The sequence below is a fragment of the Delphinus delphis genome, chromosome 20, assembly GCF_949987515.2.
Source record: "Delphinus delphis chromosome 20, mDelDel1.2, whole genome shotgun sequence".
NCBI lineage: Eukaryota > Metazoa > Chordata > Mammalia > Artiodactyla > Delphinidae > Delphinus > Delphinus delphis.
Genome location: NC_082702.1, coordinates 2,454,698 through 2,469,829, shown reverse-complemented (window position 1 = coordinate 2,469,829; position 15,132 = coordinate 2,454,698). Strand labels below are relative to the sequence as shown.

Below are 15,132 nucleotides of genomic sequence, written 5' to 3'. Positions count from 1 at the left end.
ATAAATTCACTAAAATTCCAATCCACGTACCAATAGTATTTATTAGGAGATTTTCCAAGACAATTTTAAAATCCACACAAAGGAGGAATCCACGAGAATAAATACCACAACTTTGCAAATGGTGAACGCTTACGTAGGAAATGTGGTACCCACTATCAAACACAGAAGTATAAAGTTCCCACTATTAAAACAATGTGATAGTTGTTCCGTAGAGAAGAGTGGGGTGTGAGGGTTGAAACAGACACCGAGTCCATAAATAGATGGATTGGATTCACGTATAGAGATTTACGATACAACAGATTTGGACATTTCAAATCAGCAGGAAAATAAGACTATTTATTCAGTAAATTGTCTTAGAATATTTTGGATATCCACGGCAGAATTGGTGGAGGGTAATACTTAAGGCGTCTCTGAGTTCAAATAGAAAAATGAGAAAATACAAACCGAAAGACTACATAAAAGTGTTACTACAAACAAGGTGAATACGAAATGGTAGAATATAACAGTAGATTCAACGTAAAGAATCTCCCGCCGCCCCCTTCCCCAAATGAGCCGATGTTGAAATTCAGGATGAAAGTTTGAATGATGGTTAAAGTTTGCAATGCCCTGACTACTCATTTTTTGACAATAAATATTCTAATTTCCTCTACTCTCTATTCCTCTTCCCTGTTTTCTCCACAGCCTTTTCAACATTCGATATACTATTTATTTTACTCATTCTTTGGTGGTCTGTTTCTATTCACTTGAAAGTAAGATCTGAGAGGTCGGGGGATTTTGTGGGGTTTTTTTCCTCTGCTATATCCCTCTGAACGGCTTTTCCTTATTTACTCCAACTTCCAAAGCAGCTACTAATTTACCGTTTTCTTAGTCTCCCATACGACGGACCATTTACACTCTGGTCAGGGGCAGAATGGGGTTCAATTCCAGTGATCTGGTCCAAAGACGTGCGTCTCATATTCACTACTTCTGAACAGTGATAATAACGACATTCCCATTTTGCAGGTGAGAAGTGTAATAATTTGCTGTTATCACAGAGGTGATAGAGCCTATTCGGGGTTCCCTCGCTGATCTTGCTGCCATAAAACTTAGCACAGAAAGAAAATCACGTTCCCGCAGACAGGCTCAGAGGGCCGCACTCGGAGCGACACGGCGGTCACACGGACACAGACAGCGTCAAATCACAGGTACACACAGGAGCACACCAGGGGCTCCGCCGCACCTGGCTTAGACCCCGTAACTAGGGACATTTCTGGTCTCCAGGCGCGGGAGGGACAAGTGCGCATTCTATGGGCCTGCGCACACTCGCACCCAGCCACGCCACGCGCCCCGAAACCCTGGGCCCCGACCCCCGATCGTAGTCTTTCTGCTGAAACCCTGGGCCAAGACCCTCGGGCGTAGTCACATACCTGCGCAGGCACCCCCGCTCGGACGCTAAGGTTCCGCCTCCCATTCTCTACAGCCTAAGAACACGCCCCTCTCCGTTAAACCACGCCCCGTTCCACGCCCCTCGAACCTAACCCCTCCCCTTATTCCGCCCGCCTGGGAGATTCGGCGCCTGCGCACTCGGTTCCCGGGCGTCGGCTCCGAAGTCCTTCGGGTGAGTGCGGCTGGCTTCCGGGGGGAGGCCTCTGGGTTGTTTTGGGTGGTCGGGTGTCCAAGCCCGAGGGCGGGGCGGGGCGGGGTGGGTCAGGGCAAGCGAGGCCAGCGGCTCGGACCTGGCCGTGAAGCCCTGGCCTGAGCGCCGCTGCGCCGTCTCTCCCGGACCGACTACATTTCCCAGAGGCCCGCGCAGGTGCGCCGAGGCCGCGGCTCGAACCGGGCTCTGGGCTGTGGGGCGGCTGGAGCGGCGTGTGTGTGAGAGGCAAGACTGGACTGTGAAAAATACAGAGAGAGTGCGAGCGGGGTGTGTTGGTGTGGGTGTGAGAGAAACGGATGTGCCTGTGTGTAAGAGGTCAGCAGGTGTGGGGCCCCGGGAGAGACTGAGAGGGAGAGATCGTATTGAGAGCGTGTGTGTGTGTGTGTGAGAGAGAGAGAGACCTGACTGTGAGTGTGAGAGACCGAAAGCATGTTGGTGTGTGTGAGGGAAACGGGTGTGCCCGAGTGTGAGAGGTCAACAAGTGTGTGGGGCCCCAGGGAGGCTGAGAGGGAGAGATCGTGGGGGCGGGTGTGTGTGTGAGAGAGACCGAAAGCATGTTGGTGTGAGCGTGTGAGGTTATGACAGTCCGTGTGTGTCCGAGTGTGAGGGAGACCCCAGTGTGTATTGTGTGTGTGTGAGAGGTAGCAATTGCAGTGTTTGTGTATCTATGTGTGTGAGAATTCCGTGTGTCTCTGAAACAGAGATCATTAAGGATGTGTGTGAGAGAGAGAGAGAGAGGAAAACTAGTGATGTGTGTGACACCAAAGTGAGTAGGAGAGAGACTGTGAACCATGGATTGTCACAAGGCTTGCAAATATAGCTTCTGTGAGGTTGTGGAGAGTGTGGGTGTGAGTGAGACAGAGATGAGGGGCAGTGAGCCACGGGTGTGTGTGAGAGAATAAGATTGGGGGTATATGTGTGATGTTTGTGTATCACCATGTGTGTTTGTACCCATGGCCTCTCTGAGACTGTGATATATGTGACTGCATATGATGTGCCTTCCGTTGGGTGCTTGCGATTGTGTCCTCTGTGTAATCAGGAGGTATGTGAGGTCTTGTGTCAGTGTCTGTGTGTTACCCTGTATGGTTGTAACTGGCCCTGTGTGACTGTGGTGTGTGTGGGGAGACTACTTGGAAGGTTGATAGCTTTGGCTTCTTTGTGTGTGTTGCTTTATGGAATTGTGTGTTGCCAGGATAAGGATCCTGGAGTAGAATTCCCTGCTCCCAGTCCAAGAGTTCCAGTGAGAAGCAAGAGGTGGGGTGACTGGAGCTCCTGACTGAAGCAGGAGACACCCTCAGTTCTGGGTGACAAAAAGGAGGGGAAACCGAGGGGTTGAAGACAGAGATGAGAGTGAAGGTGGCAGAATTGGGTGCTAAAGGATCCACTGTCCCAGGGTGAGAGGAAAGCAAAGCCCCTGGGGGTTTGGCAGGAGAAGGTGGATAACCCTGGCCTCTGGTGGCATTTAGGAGTCAGATTTTCAAACTGAAGACTGTATCAAAGCATGAAGCAGGGACGCAGGAAGGGAAAGAGTACACCTTTACCTACAAAATATAAAATAGAGGAAACAGCTATTTCATGGGATCATTTTAAAAATAAGGTGAGAGAAGATAATCTATGCAGAGTACCTAGCACGTCTCATTATTTTTATTCATAATAAGACCAAAGAATGGGAAAGCAACTTTTAGAAAAAAGATTAAATTTAGGACCTTGAGCATAAGAGAAACAGAGTTATAAGTTATACATCTCAACTGCCATCGGTTGCCCATAATCTCCCAGTTATGTGGGCAGTGGAAGCAAAGAAGGCTGGGAGGAAGAAGGAGAAGATGGAGTTTTTAGGCTGGTGATTCTGGGAGTGCAAAGGCCTCATCTTTTCACTCTCCTTTTTCTCCCTTCAGCCTTACCCTTCCAGGACAGTGCTGTTCCCCAAGAGAAAAGCCAGGAAAAGGAGGCGAAAATGACAGTTGAACTAGTGAAAGCCATACCTCAGGTTAGTTATTTCATTTCTCCTTCTTGAAAAGCAGTCTTACTGTTTAGGAATTTGTAAAGCTGCTTTCCTTTTGAAAATTCCCTGATTAACAGTCTTATCTAACGGCCTGGCTCCCACTTCTCCCAGAGAGCACTGTCCTTAACTCAGACTGCCTAATGGGTAAATAAAACTGAGTGTGATGAGGCATAGAGCCCCCTCTTCTTCCCACTTCATTTTATTTATTTATTTATTTAATTTATTTATTTTTGGCTGCATTGGGTCTTCGTTGCTGTGTGCAGGCTTTCTCTAGTTGTGGCGAGCAGGGGCTACTCTTTGTTGCAGTGCATGGGCTTCTCATTGCGGTGGCTTCTCTTTGTTGCGGAGCACGGGCTCTAGGCGCGTGGGCTCAGTAGTTGTGGCTCACGGGCTCTAGAGCGCAGGCTCAGTAGTTGTGGTGCATGGGCTTAGTTGCTTCACGGCATGTGGGATCTTCCCAGATCAGAGCTTGAACCCATGTCCCCTGCATTGGCAGGCAGACTCTTAACCACTGCACCACCAGGGAAGTCCTTCTGTGAGTTTTTATTTTCTGATTTTTTTCCTCTTAATTTTGTCTTATGTGCCTCATTATTTTGAGTTAAGTGCTGGACTTTGTATATTTAAAAATCTTAGAGATAATTTAAAGCTTTGATGTCTTCCTTTTGATAGGGTTTACTTTTTTTTTTGGCTGCGCTGTGTGGCTTGCGGGATCTCAGTTCCTCGACCAGTGATTGAACCCAGGCCATGCAGTGAAAACCTGGAATCCTAACCATTAGGCAAGCAGGGAACTCCCTATAGGATTTACTTTTTAAAATAGATTTTTAAAAATAAACTGTTTTTAATAATAGAAAATTTGCTGATAGCAGGGAGGATCCTTATGCATCACACTCAGCTTCCCCTGTTTCTAACATCTTACATTAGTATGGGACATTTGTTAAAATTAATGAACCAATATTGATACATTATTATTAAGTAAAGTCCATTCTTTGTTCAGATTTCCTTAGTTTTTACTTAATATCCTTTTTCTGTTCCAGGATCCTATCCAGGATACCACATTACATTTAGTAGTTCTATCTTCTAGGTAGTTTTGTCTCCTTGTCTGTGACAGTTTCTCATACCTTCCTTCTTTTTGATGACCTTGTCAGTTTTGAGAGGTTCTCTGGTATTTTTCAGAACATCTCTCAAACCTGATGTTTTTTTCCTGGTTAGACTGGAGTAATGTGTTTTTAGAAGGAAGATCACAGAGTTCCATTTTCATCATATATCAAGGGTTCATACTATCAACATGAGTTATTACTATACCTTGATTACCTGGTTGAGGTAGTATTTGTCAGGTTTCTGCACTGTAAGGTTACTCTTTTTTGTTCCACTTTTCCATACTGTACTCCCCTCTTCTCTAGCAACTACCAGTTTGCTCTCTACATCTATACAAAGTCTGTTTCTGTTTTGTTTTTTAGATTCCACATATAAGTGAGATCATACAGTATTTGTCTTTCTTTGACATATTTCACTTAGCATAATACCCTCTAGTTCCATCCATGTTGCTGCAAATGACAACACAGCATTACAAAGATTTTTATTTTCAGTGGAAATAAATGTGAAGATGAAAATGCCCATAATAATTAAAAAAATTTGTCACAACCCTCACAGATATAGAGAACAAACTAGTGGCTACTGGGGGGAGGGGCAAGATAGAGGTATGGAATTAAGAGATACAAACTATTATGTGTAAAATAAATAAGCCACAAGGATATATTGTACAACACAGGGAAATATAGCCACTATTTTATAATAACTACAAATGGAGTATAACCTTTAAAAATTGTGAATCACTATGTTGTACACCTGAAACTTATTATACATCAACTATGCCTCAATTTAAAAAAAAAGAAAAAAAATTTATCTCAACCTGATGGTGATGGTAACTGGACATTAAGTCTTTATGAAACTAAAAATTATAATTATTTCATTTTGATATTGTCTAAGTATATATTGGTTTGTTATACTCAAATTCAGCACACAAGTTAGATGTGTTGTAGTCTTTTTTTGTGTGTGTGGTACATGGGCCTCTCACTGTTGTGGCCTCTCCCGTTACGGAGCACAGGCTCTGGCCGTGCAGGCTCAGCGGCTCACGGGCCCAACCGCTCCGTGGCATGTGGGATCTTCCCGGACTGGGGCAAGAACACGTGTCCCCTGCATCGGCAGGTGGACTCTCAACCACTGCGCCACCAGGAAAGCCCGTGTTGTAGTCTTATGCTGGGTGATTTCTCATATTGCTATCCAGGTCACTGTGGTATGGCCTGGCATGCTAATTAATTCTTAATGGTACAGCACAAAAAAATTGCATTCTAGATACATATTTTTATTATGTAAGAAAAAAACCACAGCCATGTCAGTTCAATGCCTCTTTCCCCTGAAACACTAGGATCCCATAGAGTACAATTTACAAAATATCAACTTAGATATTCTTTTGTTGCTGTTTTGGAAGGTTCAACCACAGGTATACGTCCTTACTTGAAGCCCTTGTTTACTGCCCTGTGGCCACCTGTCCATATTTCCCCATGCTGAGAAATGGATTAGCACCATCATATACAATGCAGTTTAGCATTTTAGGTTAGCATTTTAGTTCAATAAGTACTATTTTAGGTTAGCGTTTAATATTATATGTTTAAGGTTTTTTTTCTCTCTAAGGGCTATTTCTCACATAAAGTAGGGACAGCTTAACACTTCAACTCGAAGTCACGTGTGGACATGAGCATTGGTTGATCAAGAATGTCTTTGTGTCATTTCAGGACTTGGTGACATTCAAGGATGTAGCAATAGACTTTTCCCAGGAGGAATGGGAATGGCTGAACCCTGCTCAGAGGAGTTTATACAGGAGTATGATGTTGGAGAACTATCAGAGCCTGGTATCAGTGGGTGAGGATTTTTTCCCCTCTCATAGTTCAGAATTACCCTTAGGGACTCTTTAGGTTTTGGTTTTTGTTTAATTATTAAAACTTTTTTTTTTTTTTTTTTTTACTGTGTGTAGGTCAGAATCGAATCTGGGAAATAAAGAGGGTATTCAGGAACTGATGAAAATTTCAGATTTAATAAGTGAATTTGGTGTGTATCAGATATTTCATGAGTGTGCCCTTTAGTTAGTTGGGAACAGGATGTGATGTGACTCTCACTGGTCTCCTGTGCTGCCTTGTTTCCTCTGTCCTATGGTATTGTTACCACCATAACAAAGTTCACAAAGAGTACAGCTGGATTGTTAAAAATTCAGAATATTGCTTTAAAATCTGTATATTTTTATTAACTTGCAATAAATGAACTAGCGAGGCACAAACTATGAAAATTGCTTCAGATATTCTTAGGGAAACTAAAATGGACCCTTCTCAGCCCTGGGGCCCACCACTCTGCCCCCCCTTTTTTTCCCCTCATTTTTCCCTAGGAGGGTGTTTTATATTTATTTTTTATTATATTACTATTTTTTTGGCTGTGCTGCATGGCATGAGGGATTCTAGTTCCCCAACCGGGGATTGAACCCACATCCCTTGCATTGGGAGGGCAGAGTCTTAACCACTGGACCACCCAGCAAAATTCCAGAGGCCCCCCCTTTTTTTTTTTTACATTTATTTCTTTATTTATTGTATCTTTGGCGGCATTGGATCTTTGTTGATGTGCTTGGGCTTTCTCTAGCTGCGGCGAGCGGGGGTTACTCTTCGTTGCAGTGCCCGGTCTTCTCACTGTGACAGTTTCTTTTGTTGCAGAGCATGGGCTCTAGGTGCGCGGGCTTCAGCCTAGAGGCCCCTTTTAACCTGCTTGTGGTTCACTGAACTTCTTGAAACTAAATATGTCTTTCACCAAATTTGAGAAATTTTTGGCCATTATTTCTTCAACTAATTTTTTTCTATTGATTTATTAGATAATTTCTATTGTTGTGTCTTCAAGTTCACTGATTCCTTCCATGTCTTTTTCAATGTCTTGTTAAGCCCATCTGGAGAATTTTTGTATTTCAGATACTGTATTTTTCAATTCTAGACTTTTTACTGGTTCTTTTTTATAATTTCTATTTTGCTGCTGAGAAATTACAAGCATATTTTCCTTTACATTCTTGAATATAGATATTTTAACTGTTTTAAAAGCCTAGTCTACTGATTCTATGTTATCAGTCCTGTGTTATCACAGGTTAGGTCTCCATTAATTGTTTTTCTGAGTCTGATTCATTTTTTCTTCCTTTTATGTAGTAATTTTGGATTTTATCCTAGACACTGTAAATAATGCATTGTGGAAACTCTGGATTCTGTTATATTCTTCTGAAGAATATTGATTTTTTTTTTTAATCAGGCAGTTGACCTGACTCAAACTCCAAACTGTCTCTAGGGCCCCCCCCCCTTTTTTTTTAAGATTTATTATTTGTTTATTTATTTTATTTATTTTTGGCTGCATCGGGTCTTAGTTGCAGCATGTGGGATCTTCTTTGAGGGGTGTGGGCTCTTCATTGCGGTGCACGGGCTTCACTCTAGTTGTGGCTTGCGGGTTTTCTCTCTCTAGTTGTGGCATGCAGGCTCCAGGGTGTGTGGGCCCTGTAGTTGTGGCACGTGGGTTCCAGAGCACATGGGCATGCAGCCTCTCTAGTTGAGGTGCACAAGCTCAGTAGTTGTGGCGAGCGGGCTTAGTTGCCCTGCAGCATGTGGGATCTTAGTTCCCTGACCAGGGGTCGAACACCCTGTCCTCTAGGGGCCCTTTGTATTACCTCACTTACTGCTGTCTGATGATTCTCCGAAAATGCTGGGCTGAATTTCTGCCCCGGCCCCTTAGAAAATGGTTTAACTTTTATAGAATTGACTGTTGGCAGTCCCAACTATGCCAAAAGCTTTATATAGTCTGTCACCCCTTGATCTATTCATTCCTGTAATGTCATTCCATCAGAATTAAGGAACCAGCTGAAATGCCCAAAACATGGCCAATTTTCATATCGATTTTTGTATACAGGACTTTGTGTCTCTAAGCCATATGTCATCTCCTTATTGGAGCAAGGGAAAGAGCCTTGGGAGATGAAGAGTGAGATGAGAAGAACCCCATTCCCAGGTGAGTGTGGAAGAACCAGATAGGGGAATTCTTTCTAGGTAATGGCTCAGCCATTTTTCAAGGTGATACTTCCTGCTTTCTTATGCTCTTAGAAACATCTCACGCCTTGAGTCACGCCTTGACTCAAGCCTGGGAAAAAACTGAAACTTGACTACTTAGCATGGGCTCCCCAAATATCTTCTCTTCTACTTGACTCTCTTCTAATAACTCATTTTGCAAAAATCTTTATCCAGCTCCTTCTCATCCTCTTTTCTTTTCTATATACAGACTTATATAAGCTTCTCTCCTTCTTACATCTTTGCTTAACTCTAAAATTAGATGCTACCTAAAATCATAACATACCCTGCTGCTTAAATCTTTTTTTGCTTTCCTGTTGCAAATAGAAAAAATCCAAACCCTACCAGCCCCTATGTAACCAGCTCCTTCCTACTTCTCCAACCCTATCGTCTATCACTTTTTAGTTTTTTCACTATACTTTAGCCCAGAGTTTTCTAAACTATGCAAGGTATACAGGTATGTTCCAAGTTTGTTACAGGTATGCCAAGATCCTGAGTCTCTAAGCCTTGGAAGACCACATGGGGCTAGCAGCAGTCTGAGTTCCAAGTCTGGTTGCCTCTGGATCATAAGCAGTGCCATGTGTCTTACAAATGTCATTATCAATGAGTGCCTGACATACAGTTGAAAAGCACTGCTCTAGCCCACTGGTCACCTTTTCTGAACTCACCAAGCTCTTTACTGACTCAGGCTTTTGAATTCCCTATTTTCTCTGCTAGAAGACTCCTCTGTCAGCTCTCTGTCCATGCTTGGCTATCAGGCCAGAGCTCAAAAATCATCTCACTGGAGGCCGTCCCTAACTACATTGTATAGTGAACTTTTCCCTTTTCCAACCCAATTACTCTCTACTAAGCCACTGTTTGTTTTCTTTGTAACACTTAGGAGAGCCTATAATTAACTTTTTTCTGGTGTACATGCTTATTTTCTGCCTCCCCCAATGAACCAAAAATTCACAAACACAAGGGAATATTGGGATCACATGTGATAATTATGCCTTTATGAAATTCTCCTTTCACTTCTGTAACAGTATTTGATCTTTACATTTGGAGATGATTTGGACCCTAGACTTCTAGGATCCTCCAAATACCCAAATATTAGGAGGGAAATAAGCTGTGCTTAGACACACTTTATACTTTGGTTATGTAGGAATCTACCATCTGCCTTAAATAGGAAAAGAGAAAGAGGAACTTTCCTGATAAGAGGTAATAGTTGGCCATGTGAAGAATAGATAGAGGATGAGGGAAAGGGAATAAAGAAGCCTGTAAATCTGCTGGGACGTTGAGTCACAGTATAGTATACAGTGACTTACTGTATAGTATACAGTGTATATAGTATATAGTATACAGTATATAGTATACAGTATATAGTATACAGTGACTTACTGTATAGTATACAGTAAGTATAATTCAGTGACTAAGATATCTCAGCATCTGTGTTGAGAAAAGCCCAAAAGATAAGGGACAACCATGACTCTTCATGGGAGGCTGGAGATGAAGGCAGCCTTCACAGACAAGAAAGAATTTGAGGGAGGAGTAGATGATGCCGTCAGGTTTCTGTTTTTCTCTTTCTAGTATTGCTCCCCTCAGCCCACCTATGTAAGAAAAACTGTAGGTGATTGGTTCACTGAACTCTTATGGCCTCAGTTCTAGAATTCTTGAAGCTTGGGTGTTTCTGATACCACAGATGACCTGGGGTAGGAAGCTTGTTAACACCTCAGAGTCTTTCTTAACTTCTCTGGTAGATTTGATCCCTCCCATCTCTGAACTTTTATACCAATTTTACTTTTTTACCACATGGGTTCACATTTGATATTCCATATTTTCTTCTTCTCAGATTACTTCCTTTGTTGGCCTTGTCTTCCTAATCACTTTCTGTACTTCTCAAGAACAACTGTCTAATTACTCTAGTGTTCCTAATGCTTGACATGTAATAGAAAACTATTTAGGGAGCATTGGATTAGTCCATAATTTGCTATGGACAAGATGGGAAAGGAAAGCACTTTCTCCTTTGCCCTTTCTTGATATCACCTCTCCCCTAAATTTTTCTCTTAGTGTCACCTCTTCAATACAAATTTCTTCTTTATAGATTTATCGAGAATTTCTTATATATGCCTGAGTTTCTGTGATGCATGTTAAGTGACTTAGTAGTAGTGTGTAAGGCTCATCTAGTCCTTCCCCAAAGCTTATATTCTAGCTCACAAGGCAAGACAGGTACTTATGTGGCAGGAAATAAGAACGTGATTAATAATAGTGATACCAACCCACATATTGCTGTAAGATTGTTTCTACAAAAAGACACATGGCAAAACCCTATTAAGATGTGACACTTTTCCTACTTTCCACTTTTCCTGGTGAAAGTGAGAAGGTGAATGGAAAAATCCCTTAATATGCAGCCTGAAGTTCAGGGATCTATGAGAAGTGAAGAGAGTTTACTGTATTAAGACACATGGAAATGGTTCATAGGGACACTATTTTCTGATTATGAAGAGATGACTTTAAGATTTTACCTAAATCCCAAGGGAAGTCACAAAGCACAAAGTATTTGTGATTTCTGGGAATCTACAGAGATTTTTGAGTGGCAGTAGTTATGTGATGATATTGGTTTTTAAACAAAGTTAGCCTAACTATATATGCAAGTCTCTCAGAAGTGGGAAAGAATAGAGGAAGTTTCATTTATAGTCTGTTATGTTAATATAGGCATAACATATTATTACCATTGCATTACTACTTCAGGACTTTGTTATCCTACATTTAATTTTCTAAATCACCTTTTCTATGTTCCTCTATGAGGTCTCATTCTCTAGGGTCTGCTTGCATATTTGTTCAGTTGACACGCCTGTGTATCATACATTTTGTGGGATTCATTATTTCAATTCACCTTTTCTGTGTTAAATGTTTCCTTTGTTATAGCCCATGATAAAGGAAACATTTGCTTTTTTGAATCTTTCAGATTGGGAATCTGTATATGAGACACAAGAATTACCCCTGAAGCAATTTGTGTGTGATGATGTATTAATGGGGAGAATTATAAGCTATGGACTTGAGTGTCCCACTTTTGGAGAAGATTGGAAATGTGAAGATCTTTTTGAGAGGCAGTTGTTAAGCCAAGAGACATTTATCAGGCAAGAAACAATCACTCATAAAGAAACACTTACAGTGGAAATAGACCACAAATATAACAAATCTGGGAAATTTGTCTCATTGGACAATATAGAAGAGAATATTTATAATCACAAGTCAGATAAAAAAAGCTTTTCTAAAAATTCCATGGTAATAAAACACAAGAAAGTCTTTGTAGGAAAGAAACTTTTTAAATGTAATGAATGTGAGAAGACCTTCACCCAGAGCTCATCCCTTACTGTTCATCAGAGAATTCATACTGGAGAGAAACCGTATGAGTGTAAGGAATGCGGGAAAGCCTTCAACCAGAGTCAACACCTTGCCCAGCACCACAGAATACATACTGGAGAGAAACTGTTTGAATGTAAGGAATGTAGGAAAGCCTTCAGCCAAAATGTTCACCTTATTCAACATCAAAGAATTCATACTGGAGAGAAACCATATAAATGTAAGGAGTGTAGAAAAGCCTTCAGCCAGCCTGCACACCTTGCCCAGCATCAGAGAATTCATACTGGAGAGAAGCCCTATAAATGTAAGGAATGTGGAAAGGCCTTCAGTGATGGCTCATCCTTTGCACGACATCAGAGATGTCACACTGGCAAAAGACCCTATGTATGTATTGAATGTGGAAAAGCCTTTAGGCAGAACACATCCCTTATCCGTCACTGGAGGTATTATCACACTGGGGAGAAACCCTTTGACTGCATCGACTGTGGGAAAGCCTTCAGTGATCACATAGGACTTATTCAGCATAGGAGAATTCATAGTGGAGAGAAACCCTACAGATGTAATGTGTGTGGAAAAACCTTCAGCTATGGCTCATCCCTGACTGTCCATCAGAGAATTCACACAGGAGAGAAACCATACGAATGTGATATCTGTGGGAAAGCCTTTAGCCATCATGCCTCACTCACTCAGCACCAAAGAGTGCATTCTGGAGAGAAGCCTTACGAATGCAGGGAATGTGGGAAAGCCTTTAGGCAGAGCATACACCTTGCTAGTCACCTGAGGATTCATACTGGCGAAAAACCCTATAAATGTAAAGAATGTGGGAAAGCTTTTAGCATCAGTTCACAGCTGGCTACTCATCAGAGAATTCATACTGGAGAGAAACCTTATGAATGTAAGGAATGTGGCAAAGCTTTCAAACAGAGAGCACATCTTGCACAGCATCATAAAATTCATACCGGAGAGAAACCTTATGAATGTACTGAATGTGGAAAAGCCTTCAGCCAGACTACCCGCCTTATTCAACATCAGAGAGTTCACACGGGAGAGAAACCCTATAAATGTACTGAATGTGGGAAGGCCTTTAGTGATAGCTCATCCTGCTCTCAGCATCGGAGACTTCACACTGGCCAAAGGCCCTATGAATGTGTTAAGTGTGAGAAGGCATACAGAACAAAATCGTTGCTCATTTGTCATCAAAGATGTCATACGGGGGAGAAACCTTATGAATGTAGCATGTGCGGTAAAGCCTTTAGCCATCAGCAATCCCTTACCATTCATCAGAGAATTCACTGTGGAGAAAAACCATATCAGTGTAAGGAATGTAGGAAAACCTTCAGCCAGATTGGACACCTTAATCTACATAGAAGAATCCACACTGGAGAGAGATCTTATGAATGTAAGGAATGCAGAAAGGTCTTCAGACAAAGTGCGCACCTTGCTCATCATCAGAAAATTCATGCTGTAGAGTCATGTCAGGCCCCCAGCTCTTCCTCACCTTCTGTGTCACCAAGTCCTGTTGATATGTCTGCTGAATATTTTTGGAATTCATCCACATCTTTCCATTCTCGTTGCCCTAGTCCAAAACACTGTCATTTCACCTGGACTATTCCAATTGTCTAATAACTGGTCTCCTTGCATCCTCTTTTGTCCGCTTCAAGTTCATTTTTCACACTACTGTCACAGTGGTATTTTCAAAATGTAAATGTAATTTTATGACTCCCTTAAAACCCTTGCTATGCAATTTTGAACTACTTGATGCATACAAAGTGCTCAGCACAGTGTCTGACCCAGACTAAGTGCTCCATAATGTTAGCTCAGTATCCTTCAGAGTCTGCTTGAAAGTTATTTTTAAACAGTGAACTCTGGAAGGCAGTATATGTACTTGGAGATCATAACAATTTTGGAACTGAAACAATGTATATGATGAGGGTTAGCATGAGTAGTATGTTTAAAGCTTGAGATCACCACAAAATAAGTTTGTGTTCCTTTGTTGGTGAGGAAATTCAGTGTGACCTGATACATAGAATATGTTTTAGGAAATTCTAGAACTCCGGATAAGACTGGAACAAAAGAACTAGAATTTACTGGGAAGAATGTAAGACTATATTTATTCAAGGCAGAAAGTAAAAATTCCTAATATTTAAAATGGAAGAAACAGAACTTGAATAGTGTAGCCCTCTTCTAAGACACCTGGGTTAACAGATTAATTCTAAACCTTCAAGGAATCATAATTAAGCTGTTCTAGAGTGTAGAAAAAATAATGAAATGGATTATTTTGCAGTATTTGGAATACTTCTTTCATGAGGCTAATTCAACCCTAATATCAAATCCAGAAGAAAAAAATTATAGATGAATTTACTCATGGTTTTATATATAGGAAGGAAATTATTAACCTCTGTTAAGGAGAATAGAGGTTCTGAATAAATGGAGATCTGTGTTTCCAGATGGAAGTTTCAATATTGTTAACATGTTTGTACAGTCAATTCCAGTCACAATCCCTATAGGATATCTTTACATTGACAGTTTTGTCCTGAAAATCATGTAGAATGGTAAATAGGAAAGCATCACAAGGAAATTTTTGAAAAAGATCATATACCCATGAATTTAGTTTATTGCAAAAGTAATTATTTTTGATGTGTCAGTGGGAGAGATGGATTACTTAAATGGTGCTTGACAGTTATCCAACTGGAAATAAGGTCAGATCCACATTTCACCCCTTACAGAGAAGTTCATTCAATATGATTAAAGATGTAATAGGAAACAATATTAAGATTCTAGAAGAGAATGTAGAATATTTCTATCCCTTTGAGTTCAAGAAGGCTTTGGTAAGCAGGACACAGAGTCCAGAAGTCATGAAGAGAGACAGAGTGATAGGACCATGTAAAAAATTTAAACTTTTCCATGGTATAAGACACTGTATTCAAAGTTAAAAGGCACATGACAGACTGAGATATATATATATATATTTTTTTTTTTTTTGCGGTATGCGGGCCTCTCACTGTTGTGGTCTCTCC

At 41.3% G+C, this 15,132-nt stretch overlaps 1 protein-coding gene across 3 annotated transcripts; it reads left to right on the top strand.

The window, feature by feature from the left end:
• The first annotated feature begins 1,708 nt into the window (after window positions 1-1,708).
• LOC132416627 (zinc finger protein 471) lies at window positions 1,709-14,711 on the top strand. Of its 3 annotated transcripts, none has more exons than XM_060000086.1 (5): window positions 1,709-1,792; window positions 3,532-3,623; window positions 6,431-6,557; window positions 8,619-8,714; window positions 11,718-14,711. In XM_060000086.1, exons 2-5 carry the CDS (start codon window positions 3,591-3,593, stop codon window positions 13,736-13,738), a joined length of 2,277 nt encoding a protein of 758 aa, XP_059856069.1. In that variant the 5' UTR covers window positions 1,709-1,792; window positions 3,532-3,590; the 3' UTR covers window positions 13,739-14,711. The 3 variants fall into 3 exon arrangements, with proteins under 3 accessions (XP_059856069.1, XP_059856070.1, XP_059856071.1); XM_060000087.1 differs by lacking the exon at window positions 1,709-1,792 and adding an exon at window positions 2,824-2,890; XM_060000088.1 differs by lacking the exon at window positions 1,709-1,792 and adding an exon at window positions 2,965-3,030.
• Window positions 14,712-15,132: the final 421 nt, after the last annotated feature.